Raw genomic sequence first — 14,985 nt, 5'->3', positions numbered from 1 at the left:
TTAAAAAAAACCTACAGTAAAAGTACAATTACTGTGACAATATAGTGTAAAAAAACATTTCTCAATATTATGCATACAATTTATGTATATAATAATTGTGCTAATACAACACCGTAACCTCTCAAATGTAATTGTTGGAAAAATTTATATTCTTCTTATTATTTTTAGGAATAGACATCATTTCAAGATTTTTAAGTTTAATTAAAGACCAATTGACTTTTTTTTCAAGGTCAACATCAAGACACTTTATTAAATTGAAGATGCCAAAATTTAAAGCATTACCATCAAGAAGTTATTATTATGATAAGAAAGAGTGGGGATGAACTCGTCGATATAAGCATGATTTCCTTACTTCAACATGTGTATCGTGTGGCATGTAATCAGTTGCAGAGCTGCCGTCGTAGCCGGTTGTAAAGACTTCTAAACTAAGTACTGTCCGGCGTCATCCATCATTTGTCCAATTTATAACAATTACTCACTTATTTCTACATTGAGGTATGTTACATTATACTTTTTATTAATCAGAATATATTATTTAATATATTTATAATTTTTCAATTCTTTAATGTCAACTATTTCGACAAAATGTGGTGTGTTACTGGATGATGTAACATTTTTCTTAATATTTCCCCCAATGAGGGTTTTCTCGAGTCATATTTGGTAATCAATAAATTCATGTTCGAAAAATTGAATTATAATTGCGTAAAAGAAAAATTTTAATTCGCAAACAGATTAAACATACATAAAAACAAGCCGATAATGGTCTGGTAACAGATAATTGTTAGCTTCCAAAGGTTGTAAATTATTTGAACAATTATGAAAAAATTAAATATAACGTGTAGGAAATTATACAAAATTCTACCTATCTCAGAGATATAAAGATTAGAATAATTAAATATATTTTTTCTTCTTTTAGTTATTAATCATGCCTACCAATATTGAAGAAGGATTTGCAACAAAAGCTATTCATGCTGGCCAAGATCCACAGCAATGGAATTATTATCCAGCAGTAGGACCTATTGTGATGTCAACAACATTTCGTCAAGATGGACCTGGTGATCATCAGGTTAGATTCTCAATTCATACTTTTAGTTAGTATTTTTATCGACTGACTATCTAAAATGATTTCAATTTATTATTTATCTATTTTTAACTTTGTTCGAATAATTATAGATAAGATTAATTCGAAGGTATTTACATAAAAATAACAATTTGAACTAACAATGAAAAATTATTTTGAAAGGGTTGGAAATTTTTTATAAAATTTAATTTTTCACACATAAATTATTTTTTTCTGAATACTCATGAATTTCAAATAAGGAAAGATTCTTTCAACAAAGTCCATCCTTTCATTCTCTCAGATGATTTTATTATTCAAGTTATTTTAAATAATAAAGACTTTATTCAGATATTATTGTTACATTTTAAATAGATGATTTTTACATAACTGTTAATAATATTAATGTTCTTAAATACTTGAATAAATTTAAAAAATTTAATCTCTCTGAAAAAGAATTTATGATCATCCTAATTGATATAATTTACTGATTTCTAGGGTTTTGATTATGGAAGAAGTGGAAATCCAACTCGAAACATGTTAGAGACTTGTTTAGCAGCTATAGAAAATGGCAAGCATGCTCTGACGTTTGCCTCAGGTCTTGGAGCAGTCACATCATTAACAGCACTTCTGCAAGCTGGAGATCATATCATTTGTGTTGATGATGTTTATGGAGGAACCAATCGTTATTTTAAACATTGTCTTGCAAAAAATAATATTAAAATTACCTTTGCTGACGGCACTAATATCAAGAATTTTATCAACACCATTCAAGATAATACTAAAGTACGTAGTTTATTGCTAAATCTCAGCTATCATCATCATAAATAAAAGTGAATTATTCTAACAAAAAAAAAAGAAAGCTTATGTATAATGAAACTTGAGAACTTGTGGTTAAATACCACATCAATATAAAATGATATGTCTATCACGATACACATCCTCAGGATAGTAATGAAATTTGCAATTTTGTTTCAGATGGTATGGATAGAAACTCCGACCAATCCATTATTGAAGCTTATCGACATCAGAGCAGCTGTAGATGCTATAAAAGCTATTAGATCTGACATCATAGTTGTTGTTGACAATAGTTTTCTCACTTGTTACTTTCAAGTAAGATATAATTAAATTCATTAGTAACAATTAACTGTTGATATTAACTCGTTTCTTTAATTATAATTTTATAATTATTGTTTTTGATGGATTCAGGTAGCTTTATTTTTAAAAAATCGCATACCATAATTTATTATTGTTATCATTGTTTTTATTTATTTTTAAAAGTAGTGTATGTACATAATGAGAATATTAATGATAAATTTATGTTGGAATTATTCGCTTTCAATTTTACATTCTACTTATAATAACTAGAGTTAATGCACGCTTTCAAACTATTTTTAGTGGGCAAGTAGATAACTTATCTTATAATTTGATGAATTTTTTCAGAAACCATTGGAACTTGGAGCTGATATCGTTCTATACTCAATAACAAAGTATATGAATGGTCATTCTGATGTTGTAATGGGCGCCGCCATTCTTAGGAGCGATGAACTTGAAAAGAAACTTAGATTTATTCAAAACGGTAATTTTCTGCGATGAATCAGAGATAACTAACATTATCTTAATTAGTTTTGTATAAATTAAATTTTAAACTAATTTTATTATGGTTCTTCAATTAGCTCTCGGAATCATTCCATCTCCATTTGATTGCTCTCAAGTCAGTCGAAGTTTGAAAACTTTAGAAGTACGAATGAAGCAACATATGAAAGGGGGTTTGGCGGTAGCTAAATTTTTGGAGTCTCATCCTCATGTTGAAAGAGTTTTCCATCCATGTAAATATATTTTTTATTTATTCTACGAAATGAACTTCCGTCTTACCACTATAACTTCCTCATAACAATTAAATTATCAAGAAAATTTACATCCATTAAGAAAATATATGTTAGTTAGTGAAAAATTTTTTTCCCCAACACTTTTTTAGATTTTCATAGTAGAAAAGTTAATAAGGAAAAGTGATTTATTATCAGATCACAAAAGTATTGTATATAAAGGAAATGAATCATTAGGATAATTTTTTTAGTGCTACCATCACATCCGCAATATGAATTGGCAAAAAAACAGATGACTGGTCACAGTGGAATGGTAACATTTTATTTAAAAGGAGATTCAGCAAAGTTCTTGAAAGCTCTAAAAATTTTCATCATTGCTGAATCGCTTGGAGGATATGAATCTCTCGCTGAATTACCGTAAGTATTTAGTAAAGTAATTATCAAGTTATTTTTAGCGGATAAAATACCTTAATAAATGTTCTATTTTTTTTTTAATATGATCATTGTTACTATTTATAAATAGGTCTGTGATGACACATGCATCTTTGTCGCAAGAAACGAGAGATGAATTAGGTATCAATGACCAACTTATTCGCCTCTCAGTTGGATTGGAAACAGAAAGCGACCTGATTGCTGATCTTGATCAAGCCTTGAAAGCTGCTCAATTATAATGAGATCATCTGGATAATTAAATAAGTTTGTACTCATATTAGAAAATTCTAAACATAATATTTTCACTTATACACGTATACATATATGTATTTAGAAATCATTTTAGTCACAATCATTCCAGCTTATATTCTTTTATCACTTTATTAGATTCATATTGACAAGCTTTTAATTTTTTTAAGAAATTTTTCCGTTATATACTAGTCAAATTGAATCAAATGTTGTAAATAATAATAGGTAAATGAAAAATATTATACTAAAAATAACTATTATGATAGCATCAGTTATCGAATTTATATTTGCTATGCAAACAAATTTTTTATTATGTATTTTAGAAGATGTTATTGATGGGAATTCTTATTTTAAAGGTGTGTCCATTATTAAAGGTAATATGTAATTGATATTTATAGATGAAAATTTTGTAAATAATTAACTTGAAACTGAAATGAACAAAATATTTAAAAATAATCATGAGTATTAAAAGCTGACCAATATGGTGCCAATAATTTTTATATTTGACTAGTATTTTGTGGAAAAATTTTACAAAAACATTATAAAAGACACTAGTATCTATTTGTCTGAAAGTAAGCTTTAATCCATATTTTATGTTCATATTATTTTAAAACAAAAAGCTTTTGAATAAAAATTCAATGTAATGTGAACTGTTAAAACTAATAATGCTATTTCGAGCAATAAAACTTTATTACATGTATTTACATAGAAATAATAAAAATTCATTTAGTTAAATACCCAAAAATTAAATTTTATTTGAGTATTCATACTATTTACTTTAATGTACATTTATTTTGGAATTAAATCGCATTTTATCCATTTTAGCTTTGTCGTATTCTTGAGCACGATTGTACAGCAGAACACCAGCAATAACTGTACACGTTCCTAAAGCAGATAAACCTGTGACCGGGTTATCAAATAGTATCACAGAGAGCCAAATGAGAAAAGCTCTTTTGGCTGTATTGGCCACACTATAAAAAACGAAAGTTAGCTTAATATTATTTTATACAATAATTTCAATAATTAATCAAACTGTCAACAGTAGTAATAATTGTTTACCTGTGGGTCACAGGACTGATGTAATCCATAAGTACATAAGCTGTAATACTTTGAAAATGAAAAAAAATTCCATTTAATAAAAATGCTAATAATGGTTTTATGCTAAAGGAATGTTGTAAAGTGTGTAGGTCCACAAAAACTAATGATACAGGAATTTGTACGACTATTGATGCTAAACTAGTATAAAACTGCAATTCCGCAGGCCTGAAACAAAATTACAAAGTTTATTAGAATAATTAGTAATATAATTAACGCTATAATATTATTAATAATTTATTTTATAATTAAAATCAAAAATTTTTTAAAATTTAAATCAAACTTACGTATATTTAAAATTATCACCACTAATTAACATTTTTGAATAAACATTTTGTAAACATTCAGTTAAATTAGTTGCCATTGCAGCAATGAATCCTTTAAAATCAAAACTTATTTCATTGACAGAGCAGAGAGCAAGACCTCCCATCACTGGGATCAATGACAAGTTAACGTAAAGACCTGTGCGTTCTCCTAAAACATTACAATTGAATTTATATTCCAAGTTAATTGCTTGAATGACTTTTATCTAATTTACCTAATAAATATCTGCTTATAAGAACAGTAAATAGGGGAGCACTACTTTTTATAGTCTCTGTAAAACTGACAGCAACATAATTGAGCGCAATTAATCCAAGTACCACTGTTGTAAATCTAGTGCATCCGACTAATATCATATGCCTATAAAATCCTGCAGGTTTTATCATTCGTGGACTTGATTTATACATTCCACAGGGAAAATACATTTGAATAAACCCACATATTGCAGTCGTAGTCATTTGAAATGCACCTAACAAATTTTTAAAAAATCATAAAACTTTTTTTTATCATAAATATTGTTTAATTAGCCTATTTTAAATATGTTTTAAATGTTAATTTACCTAAAATTGTTGGATCTCCTTCCATGTAAGATAGAATGTATTTATTAAGAAATAAAGTACATCCACTAAAAATATACCATAATGCTAAAAATAATAGTGCTCTAGGATTAGACAGTCCTCCTTTTGATTCAGTAGCTAATAAAACAGTCGTTTCTTCCAGTCCTTTGTACTCTCCATGAAGCTTTCCTCGATTTTCATAGACAAACTCTGATGCTTCATCAGTTGAATGTGCGTAATTTACACGTGCAGACTTTCCAGTCTCCATGATTCATTTATTTGCTACAAATCAATTAAGAATAATTAAATAACCAATTTATGATCAATTTTATGTCTAAATCTAGCTTAATCTTTTGTCTTTTTAACTACTCATGGCTATGAAATCATAGCAAATGACATGTCAATTTCAGACACGTGTTCCATTCTTACAACTCTGAATATGTCAATACATATAATTTTATCATTAACGTCGTTTTTGTTAAAATGAAACATTTATATTATATTATTGACTATACATGAATCATAAGAGGAAATATTCACTGCTCCAAAAATGGCTTATGAACAGTTAAAGAATCTATGAAACACTTTCAAATGCAGTATTGCAAGTGACACAATGTAAAAGTAAAATAAACAATATATAATTCAAGTAAAATTAAGTTATAATATATTATTGTTGGAAGGTTTATAAATTTTTGCCACGTGTATAATACTTACAGGTTCGAGTATTATAATTCACATTCTCTGTTTATTTACTGATAAATATTCTAAATAAAACATCACAAAAGTAATAATTAACAAGAAACAACTGCATTCATTTAAATAGCTTATTTAATTCTATTGGTTGTCGTAATTTAATTCAAGATTAAAAATCATCAGAAATGATGCTCATAACTAAATTTTATCACATCACACTGGAAATATAGATAATTTTTGTTCATTATGTGTGCTGAATTGCACTTCATTGAATGTTGAATAATAATGACCCATCAACTATGATGGAAGTATGAAATAATATTTAGATTTTTGACAGGAATGTTTTTGTTATCTCACATGTTGCAGTTCTGCCATGAAAGGTTAACATTTGTAAGGTTACGTCATTGTAGGTAAGTATAGATGGTAGTTGTTTATTAAATTATGTTTTGTATGTATTTTTATGTATGTAGACACACGCGCATAAAAGGTATCATCAAAATAATTAGAATAAATGCACAATAATAAAATTGTTAACAACAGATTCAAGTAAATGATTTTGTGGTCTCATGTATTAAATAAAAGTATTTTTTTAATATTATCATTATTTAGTTATTTTTAATAAATTATAGGCATTGAAAAAATTTTGTGACTTTTTATTTATTGTTGACATGATGTAATAACATTTAAATTTGATTTATAATTTGATAAAATGTTAACAATTAAAGTCAATGCATTTTTAATTGAAATGAAATTTGAAATATAAGTCTGCGGATTTTATGAGTATATTCAGAGTAAACAATATAAGTAATTTTATATTTTATTAAAATTATTAAGTGAAGAATTTAGTAACTAAATCCTAACGAATGAATATTTTAGGTACAAAAGAAGATAATGATATAGTATGATTAATTAACTAATGAAAAAAATTTTCCAATGTTGTATTTTATATATTATTTTGATCATTAATTAATTATTGTGACTATTATGTCAGTATTTTTCGTTCTTTTTCAATTTTCTTTATTAAGACAAAAAAAAAAAATAGTAACGATTTAGTACGAAATAGAAATGCTCTTGAAAGTATTTCTGATGTTAGACATTAAAATTTTCAAGTGATTAAACAAGCTGTTTAGCTTTCAAAAAATAGTTTTATGAAAAGTCATAGAGAAGTGATATTGACTTAAATTATATATATGTAAAAGCAAAACTGGCAACGAGAAAAATAAATGAGTTCATTGTAAATATCGTTGGAGCGGAGGAAGTTGGTGGTTCTTCAACGAGAGCATCACTTCGAGCATTCAACATACTTTCACATGGTGTTACTCTTTTGATAAATTTAAGTAGTGAGTCAGCAATATTTCCGGGTGTCGGGTCGTCACATTTTTCCAATTCTCTAACAGCACATTCTCGGAACTTTTGCATGTCACTGCAAATTATTTTTTACAATCATTAGTTTTTATTAAAAACAATACTTATAAATAAAAGCGCCAAGTAAAATACTTACTTGCACTCCTTGACACCGAATATGAGTGCTGGAAGAGTTTCTAAACTCGGAGAAAGAGTATTAGTAACATCTGAAAAGTATCCTCCATACGTAGAATTTAAACAATCTTGGATTTCTTGTTGTTTTGCTTGGAAACATTCAGGACCTCCAGAAGCAATGAATACTAAAAAAAAATATTTATTAATATAACAATGATTTTTATTTCAGATAAATAAACAAGTCTACTAAAAAGTAATTAAAATTCTTACAAGCGATTCGATCTCCTTCTTTATGGCATATGAAATTTAACAAAGAATCAGTAACATTTTGCACAATTTTGGTGCTCTCACGTTCTGCACTTTCAAGACAAGGGTTAAGGACAGATATAAAGTCAGACGTGCATTTTTTTAATGTCGTCTTCTTCATGCAGTATTTCTTGAAAACAATATCAAGATCACCAGTCGGTTTGGCCTTCTCTATCTCATCTTGAAGTTCTGTCACGTTCACTAGACCTTTCACACAACTTTGAAGTTCATTATTAGCCGTTAATACTTTTTCATACTGTCCAGGTCCAGCATTTTTTTCACATTTGCTCTTGAGTTTATTTTTTAAATTCTCCACTTGTTCAGTAGCTGTTGCATTTAATGCTTGAATATCTACGGAATCAGATAATTTATCCGCCAATACCGATGCTGCATTTTGTACCTCTTCTTGGCCATAAGTCACAGTGCAGAGAGCTAAAAAAGATTTAATGTTAGTTTTATCATTTAATGTTAATATCTTATCTTTAAAGAATGTAAATTTGCATTTTTTTTCTAAGATTTGGATCTCAAAGAATACTTGGTAGATTGGAATCTTGAAAAGATTACTCTAAGTTATTCACCTTAATCTGATGAATATAATTTTTTTTTTGTCATTTTTAAAGTTAACTAATTGCCTTTTTTACATTTTGGTTTGAGAATGTAAATTCAAGACATTAAAAGCAAATTTTTCATTTATATTAATCATTTTTATATTATTCAATCTCTTTGATGAATTAATTTCTGTACTTGGACGAGTTTTTTTTACAATGATTAAAAACACTTCATTATAAAAAAGTTTAATAATGATTTATTATTTTTAGTTTGTGATTATTTTTAAACTTTTATCTTCAACTTTGACATAATATTAAAATAAAAAAAAAACGTATCACGTTTCTAAAAATGTGAATATATAAATAGAGTTGAAAAAAAGTCGAATTTATTAAAGATTAGAAATTTTTTCTAGATAATGATGTTCGTAAATTCTTAAGCAGTTTAACTCTTATATCATTTTTAATTAAATTACTGATAATGAAATATATTAAAAATAGCTTACATAAACAACGAAAACTTTTATTTCACAATATTATAAACACATAATAAATTGTTTGAAGAATTAATATTGTTATAAATTATCTAACATTGTAATAAATTGGTTAATTTATAGTTAATATAATTATTTTCTCCAAATGTATGAAAGAACATCACCAAATCAATAAATGTGGTTATATTTTTTTGCATTAATAAGATCTATTAAAAAATTATTAGATTTATAACTTGTATCGTGTTTTAAAGATAAAATTACATTTGTATAAATTTATTATTATTTTAAGTCTGTGACAATTCAACATCTGTAACATGGATTGAAAATATTAAATTTTCGAATTACTTTGGTTATCTTGTTAATCATGATCATATTTTCATTTAGATATATTTATGATTACTCATAAAAATGAATTTACAAACATTGCATTTAAATCTAATCGATGAAGATTTGAAAAGTAATTTATTATGATTGATAAACGATAATATGAAAACCCATTTTATCAGGTGTAAGTTAAGTTTATTGGTCAGGAAATATTTCACAAAAATATCCTTTGGACTTACCAAGGCTGATATAAATGACAATGGCAGTTGAACGAATCATTTTTTTACGTTGTTTGTATTTTAAAATGTAAATTAGTTCGCGATTAACCTACAAGTTTTAACACTCGTTTGAGTAATTGAATCAAGTTTAACAAATATCAGTAGTGCATAGCAACGATATTGAATCAAATAAATAAATGAATAATCAAATTGCTAAAGAACATAGGTAAGTATTGGTTTATGACCTACGTTCACTGAACTGTCCTGCCTGAAATCCACGTGAATACTAAACCAATGCCGTCGAGAATGGATACGACTTACCTCCCGCTTGTTGCCCACCCGGACTAAGTACTTCAATCCATACAAATACATAATGCTTTTTTTCCTCCTATTGACTGTTTTGCTATTCACTTCAACACTTATGTTGCTTCCATTTGAACTTCGGACCTTTGTGTGTGTGTATCTCTACTAAATTATATCTTTTTTTATTTTTTTTTTTTTATTTTCATATTATCTCTTTCAATTTTAAGTCCAGTCACATTGATTTCCATTTCTTATGTATACATCAACATAAATTATTCAACTATAGATCTTCTTTAGAAAACTCCAAAAATTTTTTACCAAACTTTTCCTTTTTTTTTTTTTCTTGAAACTCATGTTAGAAAAAGTTATGAAAAAAATCTTCTTTTTATCTTATGTTAATTTTAGTATCCAAATTATTTTTGAGTGTGTTTATAAATATAAATTATTAAAGTGTCAATGCCAATATTGATGTATGTTAAAAAATTTATGGTCATCATTTTTTGTAAATAATTATTCATTAATGAAGAAGTAATGATCTTATATTTAAAAAATAAAATATTCAAGTTTTTTATTAAAAATCAGTCCTCATTGTACATTATCTTTTTAAGAACAATGATGTAATAAACAACAAAAAGGCTTCACAACATCCTTAATAAACATAATTTCGCTTTAAGTTTGATTGATAAAAGAATATTAAATTGTGATGAATAAAAAGATATAATAAATTTATTTTTAATTGTCATTTAATAATGGGAAGTAAGTGCTCGCACCCGACAATGGCAATCAATGCTAGTAATCAAATAATTTATTAAATAAGTATAGTTGTACAATAATCTCGAGTAAATCATGTTCAATGATAATATGCGCTTACACAATGAATTAAAAAAAGAGCAAACATAATAAGTGTTAAAAAAAATACTTTACACATATTCATTTTAACAATTAAACTCACATTAACTTGGAATTTTCCGCTCTAGGTTAAATACAAGCATTTTTTTTTATAATTCGACATCCGATATTTGTATGAATTTATGGATATGATAATAATAATCATAGTTATGTAGGTCATACAATAAATATGTATGAAAACACTCTTCTTTAATTAAGTACGCAAAAATGTATATAACAAAGTGTATTCAACTCTTTATTTATAATTTGTAAGCATTACGAATCATCAGATCGAAATACGCATCGTGATCAATACTTGCACTTATTGCACGATAATAATTTTCAAATTCTTCATAAGTTACCTAAAAAAATAGTATTCCATGATAATCACATATTATTTAAAACATTAATTTACTGCTTTTAACCTTTGGGAATATCAATACTCACAACACCATCTTTCGTGCCGTCTTGTTCAAAATTTTCGAGGAATTTTTTCATAATGCTTTCTTCACTTTCTTCCCCACTGATGTATCGAGGATGACACTTGACATTATAAACCCCTCGAAGATCATCGATTGTTATCTCACCGTCACCAGTCTTATCAAGTTTCTTGAATGCTTGTTCGATCACTTTTTTACGATTCTCTGACATCGGAGGCTGAAAAAAAAAACAGAGCCGGAAAAAATTATCATGATTGATGTTTATAATTCAAGAAAAAGAATTCATGAAAAAGGAATATATAAAGTAATAATTAAATATAATAATAACACTACGATGATTAAATAAATAATAATAATACTAGCTAGTTAAAAAGAAAAAAAAGAACTGGCTCAAGGCGACTTACTCTCACGGCAACTAAAAATTCTGTAAGATCAATGGATCCACTGCCATCAGTGTCAAGCTTGCTCATGATCTCATCAAGTTCACCGTCTTCCAATTCAAATCCAATTTCCTTGAGACCATTTGCAAGTTCTTCTTTACTCAGTTGTTTATTTCCATCATCGTCCATTCTTCGAAATACTCTAAACAGTACAATAATTAAATTAGCACATCTTAGTTAATTATATGGTTAAAAAATAACACAAACTTGTTTATAAAAAATGATAACAAATTATTACAATCATATTCGTATTCAATATACTGATCATATAAATAGTCTCACTGGGTTAGCATTACAGTTAAATTAATCATTTACGAAATATTTAAGACGGGTTATCGATTTTTTTCAGACGTAAAGAACCTTTTTCCCTACATTGACATTGATTGGAACTACCATACTTGACTCAATATTTATCAATGAGTATCTAGAACTCCTATATTATTAAGCTACAAAAAAGGTCTCTACGAAAACATTTTTTCCATAACAAAAGAATATGAAACATGTTTGCTGAGTAAACCACATAATAGCCTTCCAACTAATAACAGACGAATTAACTTCTTTTACTGATAAATATCAATACAATACAAAAGATAACCAACTATTTTTGCTAATAACAGTATCGTATCATCGAACGAGTTTTTTTTCTCTTTTATCTGAAAATTATTTTACATGACACAAAATAATAGAGGTTAAAATAATACTGATATTCATTTAGCACTTATTGAATAGAATATACTATTCCGATTTATTGTTGAAGATATAAATTGGTTTTACCAAAATTTTTAGCAGACAATGTATTATTTTGATCTTCATATTCCTCTGTGATTCAAAAAATATACTTTACCTGTTGAAAAAAAAAATAATATTATCTATAATTATAAAAACAGGTTAAGAAAAAAGAAAAATGACATATTATACCTGCCTAATCCAAGAACACCATTGGCTCCACGAGCTAAACAAAGTAACCGAAGTTTTTCAATAGAATCCGTGGCAGTATGTAAGGCCCTTTGGGCCCTGTTGATCATTTCGAATTCTTGTCTAGTTGTTGCACTAACAGGTCTATTGATCATGTTATCTGCATCACAATGGGGTTATCATAATAATTACCATAGCATTCAGTTATAACACAGAAACACACAAGGTTGCATGTACAAATGAACATACACTGGTACATATTTATATCCGTATTGGAAGAAGAATACAGTTGTTGTATTGTCATCGACCGGACTTACGTGATGTATAGAATGAAAGCAAAGTATTCTTGTGCATAAATTATTAGTTAATCGATTATTTTTCACGCATCGACAATCTTTAGATTTATTCATACATACCCTCGTTTATTTAAATGCATAGTACCAGTCTTATGTCTATTTCTACAATCAATCATGTTTTAATTAAATGATGACTGTATAGAGCTCTTTAGCGCTCACCTAAGTTTATTCCGGCGTGTCCTCTAATAAAGTCTGCAACTAAGTCAGCAATCTACTTACATTTAACTACTTTGTGTGCAACTACAAACATTTACGACTTCCTGCTATTATTTTTGATGTGTGAAAAAGAATAAGCAGTTTATTATACATAACCAAAGACTTTACATTGAGCTCAAAAATAAAATATTGTGCTAATTTTTTATTAACCTTAAATGCCATTTTTTCACAAACCTTATTAAATTGTTAACCGGAACGTATGCCATGCAGTAAAAAAATTATTTTTATATTTAATACTTTTTTATTTATAAATTGACTGATAATTTAGATCAATGTTAATTTGTAAAACAAAAGGAAGGTATCTTTTTGTTTCTGCAGTCATTTATTGATAAAAAAAACGTTTAAATACTCTAATTACTACACAAAAAAAAATTAATTGTAAAAAAAATGTTTATTAATTTTAATATACTACTCTTAATGTAATAAGCTTATAAATAATAATTTTTAAAGTATGAAAAATTAATTAATTAAACTCACCGGAATCGTTTTCGAAGCAGTTTGGCAGTGATAAAGAAGACCGGTTGATGAAAGAAAACGAAGGATGAGTTGATGTAAAGTGGTGATCCGAAGGTATAAACTAGTCTAGTTGATACACCCTAGTAAAAGACGGGGTAGAAAGTGACAACTCAGTAGGTGGAAGGTTTTAGTGTGGTGGTTTATTTACGAGTAGTCTATCGTTCCATAACTACAGCACATACTGCATACCCAATACTAAAGGATTTCATATATAACAACATAGTATATAGCACATATGTTCATTTATTTTTATTATATCATCGATTAAATCAAGCGTTGCATATAGGAGGAATGTTTAATATACTTTACCTTTATCTGCAATCAAGACACCAGTGTTTGCTTGACTTATCTTTTATCAATAGATTAATTATACATTGGTTGAAATAAAACAATTTAATGTTATGAAAAATATGACTCGGTTGTTACATATTTATTTATGTCCTTATTAAAATTTTAACAAAATCAAATTATTTTTTCCTGTAAATTTGATGATAAATCTTAGCTACGATCTTTTTATTTTGAAATTCCGAGCATGACTTTGTTCTGTGGAAATTTTACTTTGTACTAATAAATAAATCATCGAGTTGATAAATGAACGGTTACAAAAGACGTCATGAATTTGAATATTCAAAAATTTTCGCCATCAGTAAAATTGTTTATTACTGTTAAACTAGAGCCCTGGTTTATCGTTCTTCAGCAAACTGCTGTTTTATTGACAGTTAAGTCATAAATTTTTTTCAATTATCGCATTATCTGAAAGAATTTCTTTTATTTGGAAATTATAAAAATAGCAATAATTGTGCTAGATAACATTTAGGAGCTGAAATTACATAGAAAATAAATAATTCACGATTTATTTTTATAACCTTGTAGCAGCCATCTTGATGTTGGAGCGCGGCAAATCAATTCAAAATTATTCAATTTTCTTTTCAATTTTTTTATAGAAAAAATCAATTGGGTAATCAAAATTTCTATCTAGCGCATTGCATCATAAAATAAGCTTCAATTTGGGATGAAAATTTTCAAGTAAAAACGTTAATTCGCGGAGAAATAGAAGCTTACGATCCAATGTATTTAGATAAGGGGAATCAGTCGCCTCCGTGACTTCAGCCCAGCCTTAATTTTTTATTTTATAATATTTTTTTTTAATACAAAAGCAATAAGATCTGTGTTTTTATTTTTATTCCCATAATTTTTAAATATTGTGCACAACCATGGTGTCAAATAATGATAACATACACAAATTTTTCTAGAAGATACTGTCCAAGTGGTACATTTGGGCAAATCATAGCTCGCCATTTGGAGTTGGTAGCCA

The 14,985-nt window shown here is 27.2% G+C and overlaps 4 protein-coding genes across 11 annotated transcripts; 1 reads left to right on the top strand and 3 right to left on the bottom strand.

Annotated features, from left to right (window-relative positions):
• The first annotated feature begins 229 nt into the window (after positions 1 to 229).
• Cth (Cystathionine gamma-lyase) lies at positions 230 to 4,730 on the top strand. 2 transcript variants are annotated; one of them, XM_035089070.1, is made up of 9 exons: positions 230 to 495; positions 917 to 1,066; positions 1,556 to 1,843; positions 2,036 to 2,170; positions 2,501 to 2,636; positions 2,734 to 2,886; positions 3,135 to 3,300; positions 3,407 to 3,579; positions 4,390 to 4,730. In XM_035089070.1, the coding sequence occupies exons 2-8, from the start codon at positions 926 to 928 to the stop codon at positions 3,552 to 3,554; spliced, it is 1,167 nt and encodes a 388-aa protein (XP_034944961.1). In that variant the 5' UTR covers positions 230 to 495; positions 917 to 925; the 3' UTR covers positions 3,555 to 3,579; positions 4,390 to 4,730. The 2 variants fall into 2 exon arrangements, with proteins under 2 accessions (XP_034944961.1, XP_034944955.1); XM_035089064.1 differs by lacking the exon at positions 4,390 to 4,730 and having other exon boundaries at positions 3,407 to 4,264.
• LOC118070473 (solute carrier family 35 member E2A-like) lies at positions 4,001 to 6,784 on the bottom strand. Its single transcript, XM_035089078.1, has 6 exons — positions 6,252 to 6,784; positions 5,541 to 5,819; positions 5,198 to 5,449; positions 4,947 to 5,133; positions 4,624 to 4,827; positions 4,001 to 4,535 (listed from the first exon to the last, which is right to left on the bottom strand). Exons 2-6 carry the CDS (start codon positions 5,803 to 5,805, stop codon positions 4,343 to 4,345), a joined length of 1,101 nt encoding a protein of 366 aa, XP_034944969.1. The 5' UTR covers positions 5,806 to 5,819; positions 6,252 to 6,784; the 3' UTR covers positions 4,001 to 4,342.
• A 315-nt stretch (positions 6,785 to 7,099) lies between these two features.
• LOC118071404 (27 kDa hemolymph protein-like) lies at positions 7,100 to 9,927 on the bottom strand. The gene is made up of 5 exons (XM_035090555.1): positions 9,918 to 9,927; positions 9,618 to 9,705; positions 7,980 to 8,447; positions 7,732 to 7,894; positions 7,100 to 7,653 (listed from the first exon to the last, which is right to left on the bottom strand). Exons 2-5 carry the CDS (start codon positions 9,655 to 9,657, stop codon positions 7,413 to 7,415), a joined length of 912 nt encoding a protein of 303 aa, XP_034946446.1. The 5' UTR covers positions 9,658 to 9,705; positions 9,918 to 9,927; the 3' UTR covers positions 7,100 to 7,412.
• A 1,089-nt stretch (positions 9,928 to 11,016) lies between these two features.
• LOC118071834 (calcyphosin-like protein) lies at positions 11,017 to 14,208 on the bottom strand. Of its 7 annotated transcripts, none has more exons than XM_035091323.1 (7): positions 13,980 to 14,208; positions 13,632 to 13,865; positions 13,098 to 13,136; positions 12,586 to 12,742; positions 11,632 to 11,809; positions 11,235 to 11,444; positions 11,017 to 11,149 (listed from the first exon to the last, which is right to left on the bottom strand). In XM_035091323.1, the coding sequence occupies exons 4-7, from the start codon at positions 12,735 to 12,737 to the stop codon at positions 11,048 to 11,050; spliced, it is 642 nt and encodes a 213-aa protein (XP_034947214.1). In that variant the 5' UTR covers positions 12,738 to 12,742; positions 13,098 to 13,136; positions 13,632 to 13,865; positions 13,980 to 14,208; the 3' UTR covers positions 11,017 to 11,047. The 7 variants fall into 7 exon arrangements, with proteins under 7 accessions (XP_034947214.1, XP_034947171.1, XP_034947206.1 ...); XM_035091280.1 differs by having other exon boundaries at positions 13,098 to 13,201; positions 13,980 to 14,207; XM_035091315.1 differs by lacking the exon at positions 13,098 to 13,136 and having other exon boundaries at positions 13,980 to 14,207.
• Positions 14,209 to 14,985: the final 777 nt, after the last annotated feature.

Source organism: Chelonus insularis, unplaced genomic scaffold, assembly GCF_013357705.1.
Source record: "Chelonus insularis isolate UGA/USDA-ARS -01 unplaced genomic scaffold, ASM1335770v1 contig_130_pilon, whole genome shotgun sequence".
NCBI classification, from domain to species: Eukaryota; Metazoa; Arthropoda; class Insecta; order Hymenoptera; family Braconidae; genus Chelonus; species Chelonus insularis.
This window is presented reverse-complemented; position numbering and strand designations above follow the sequence as displayed.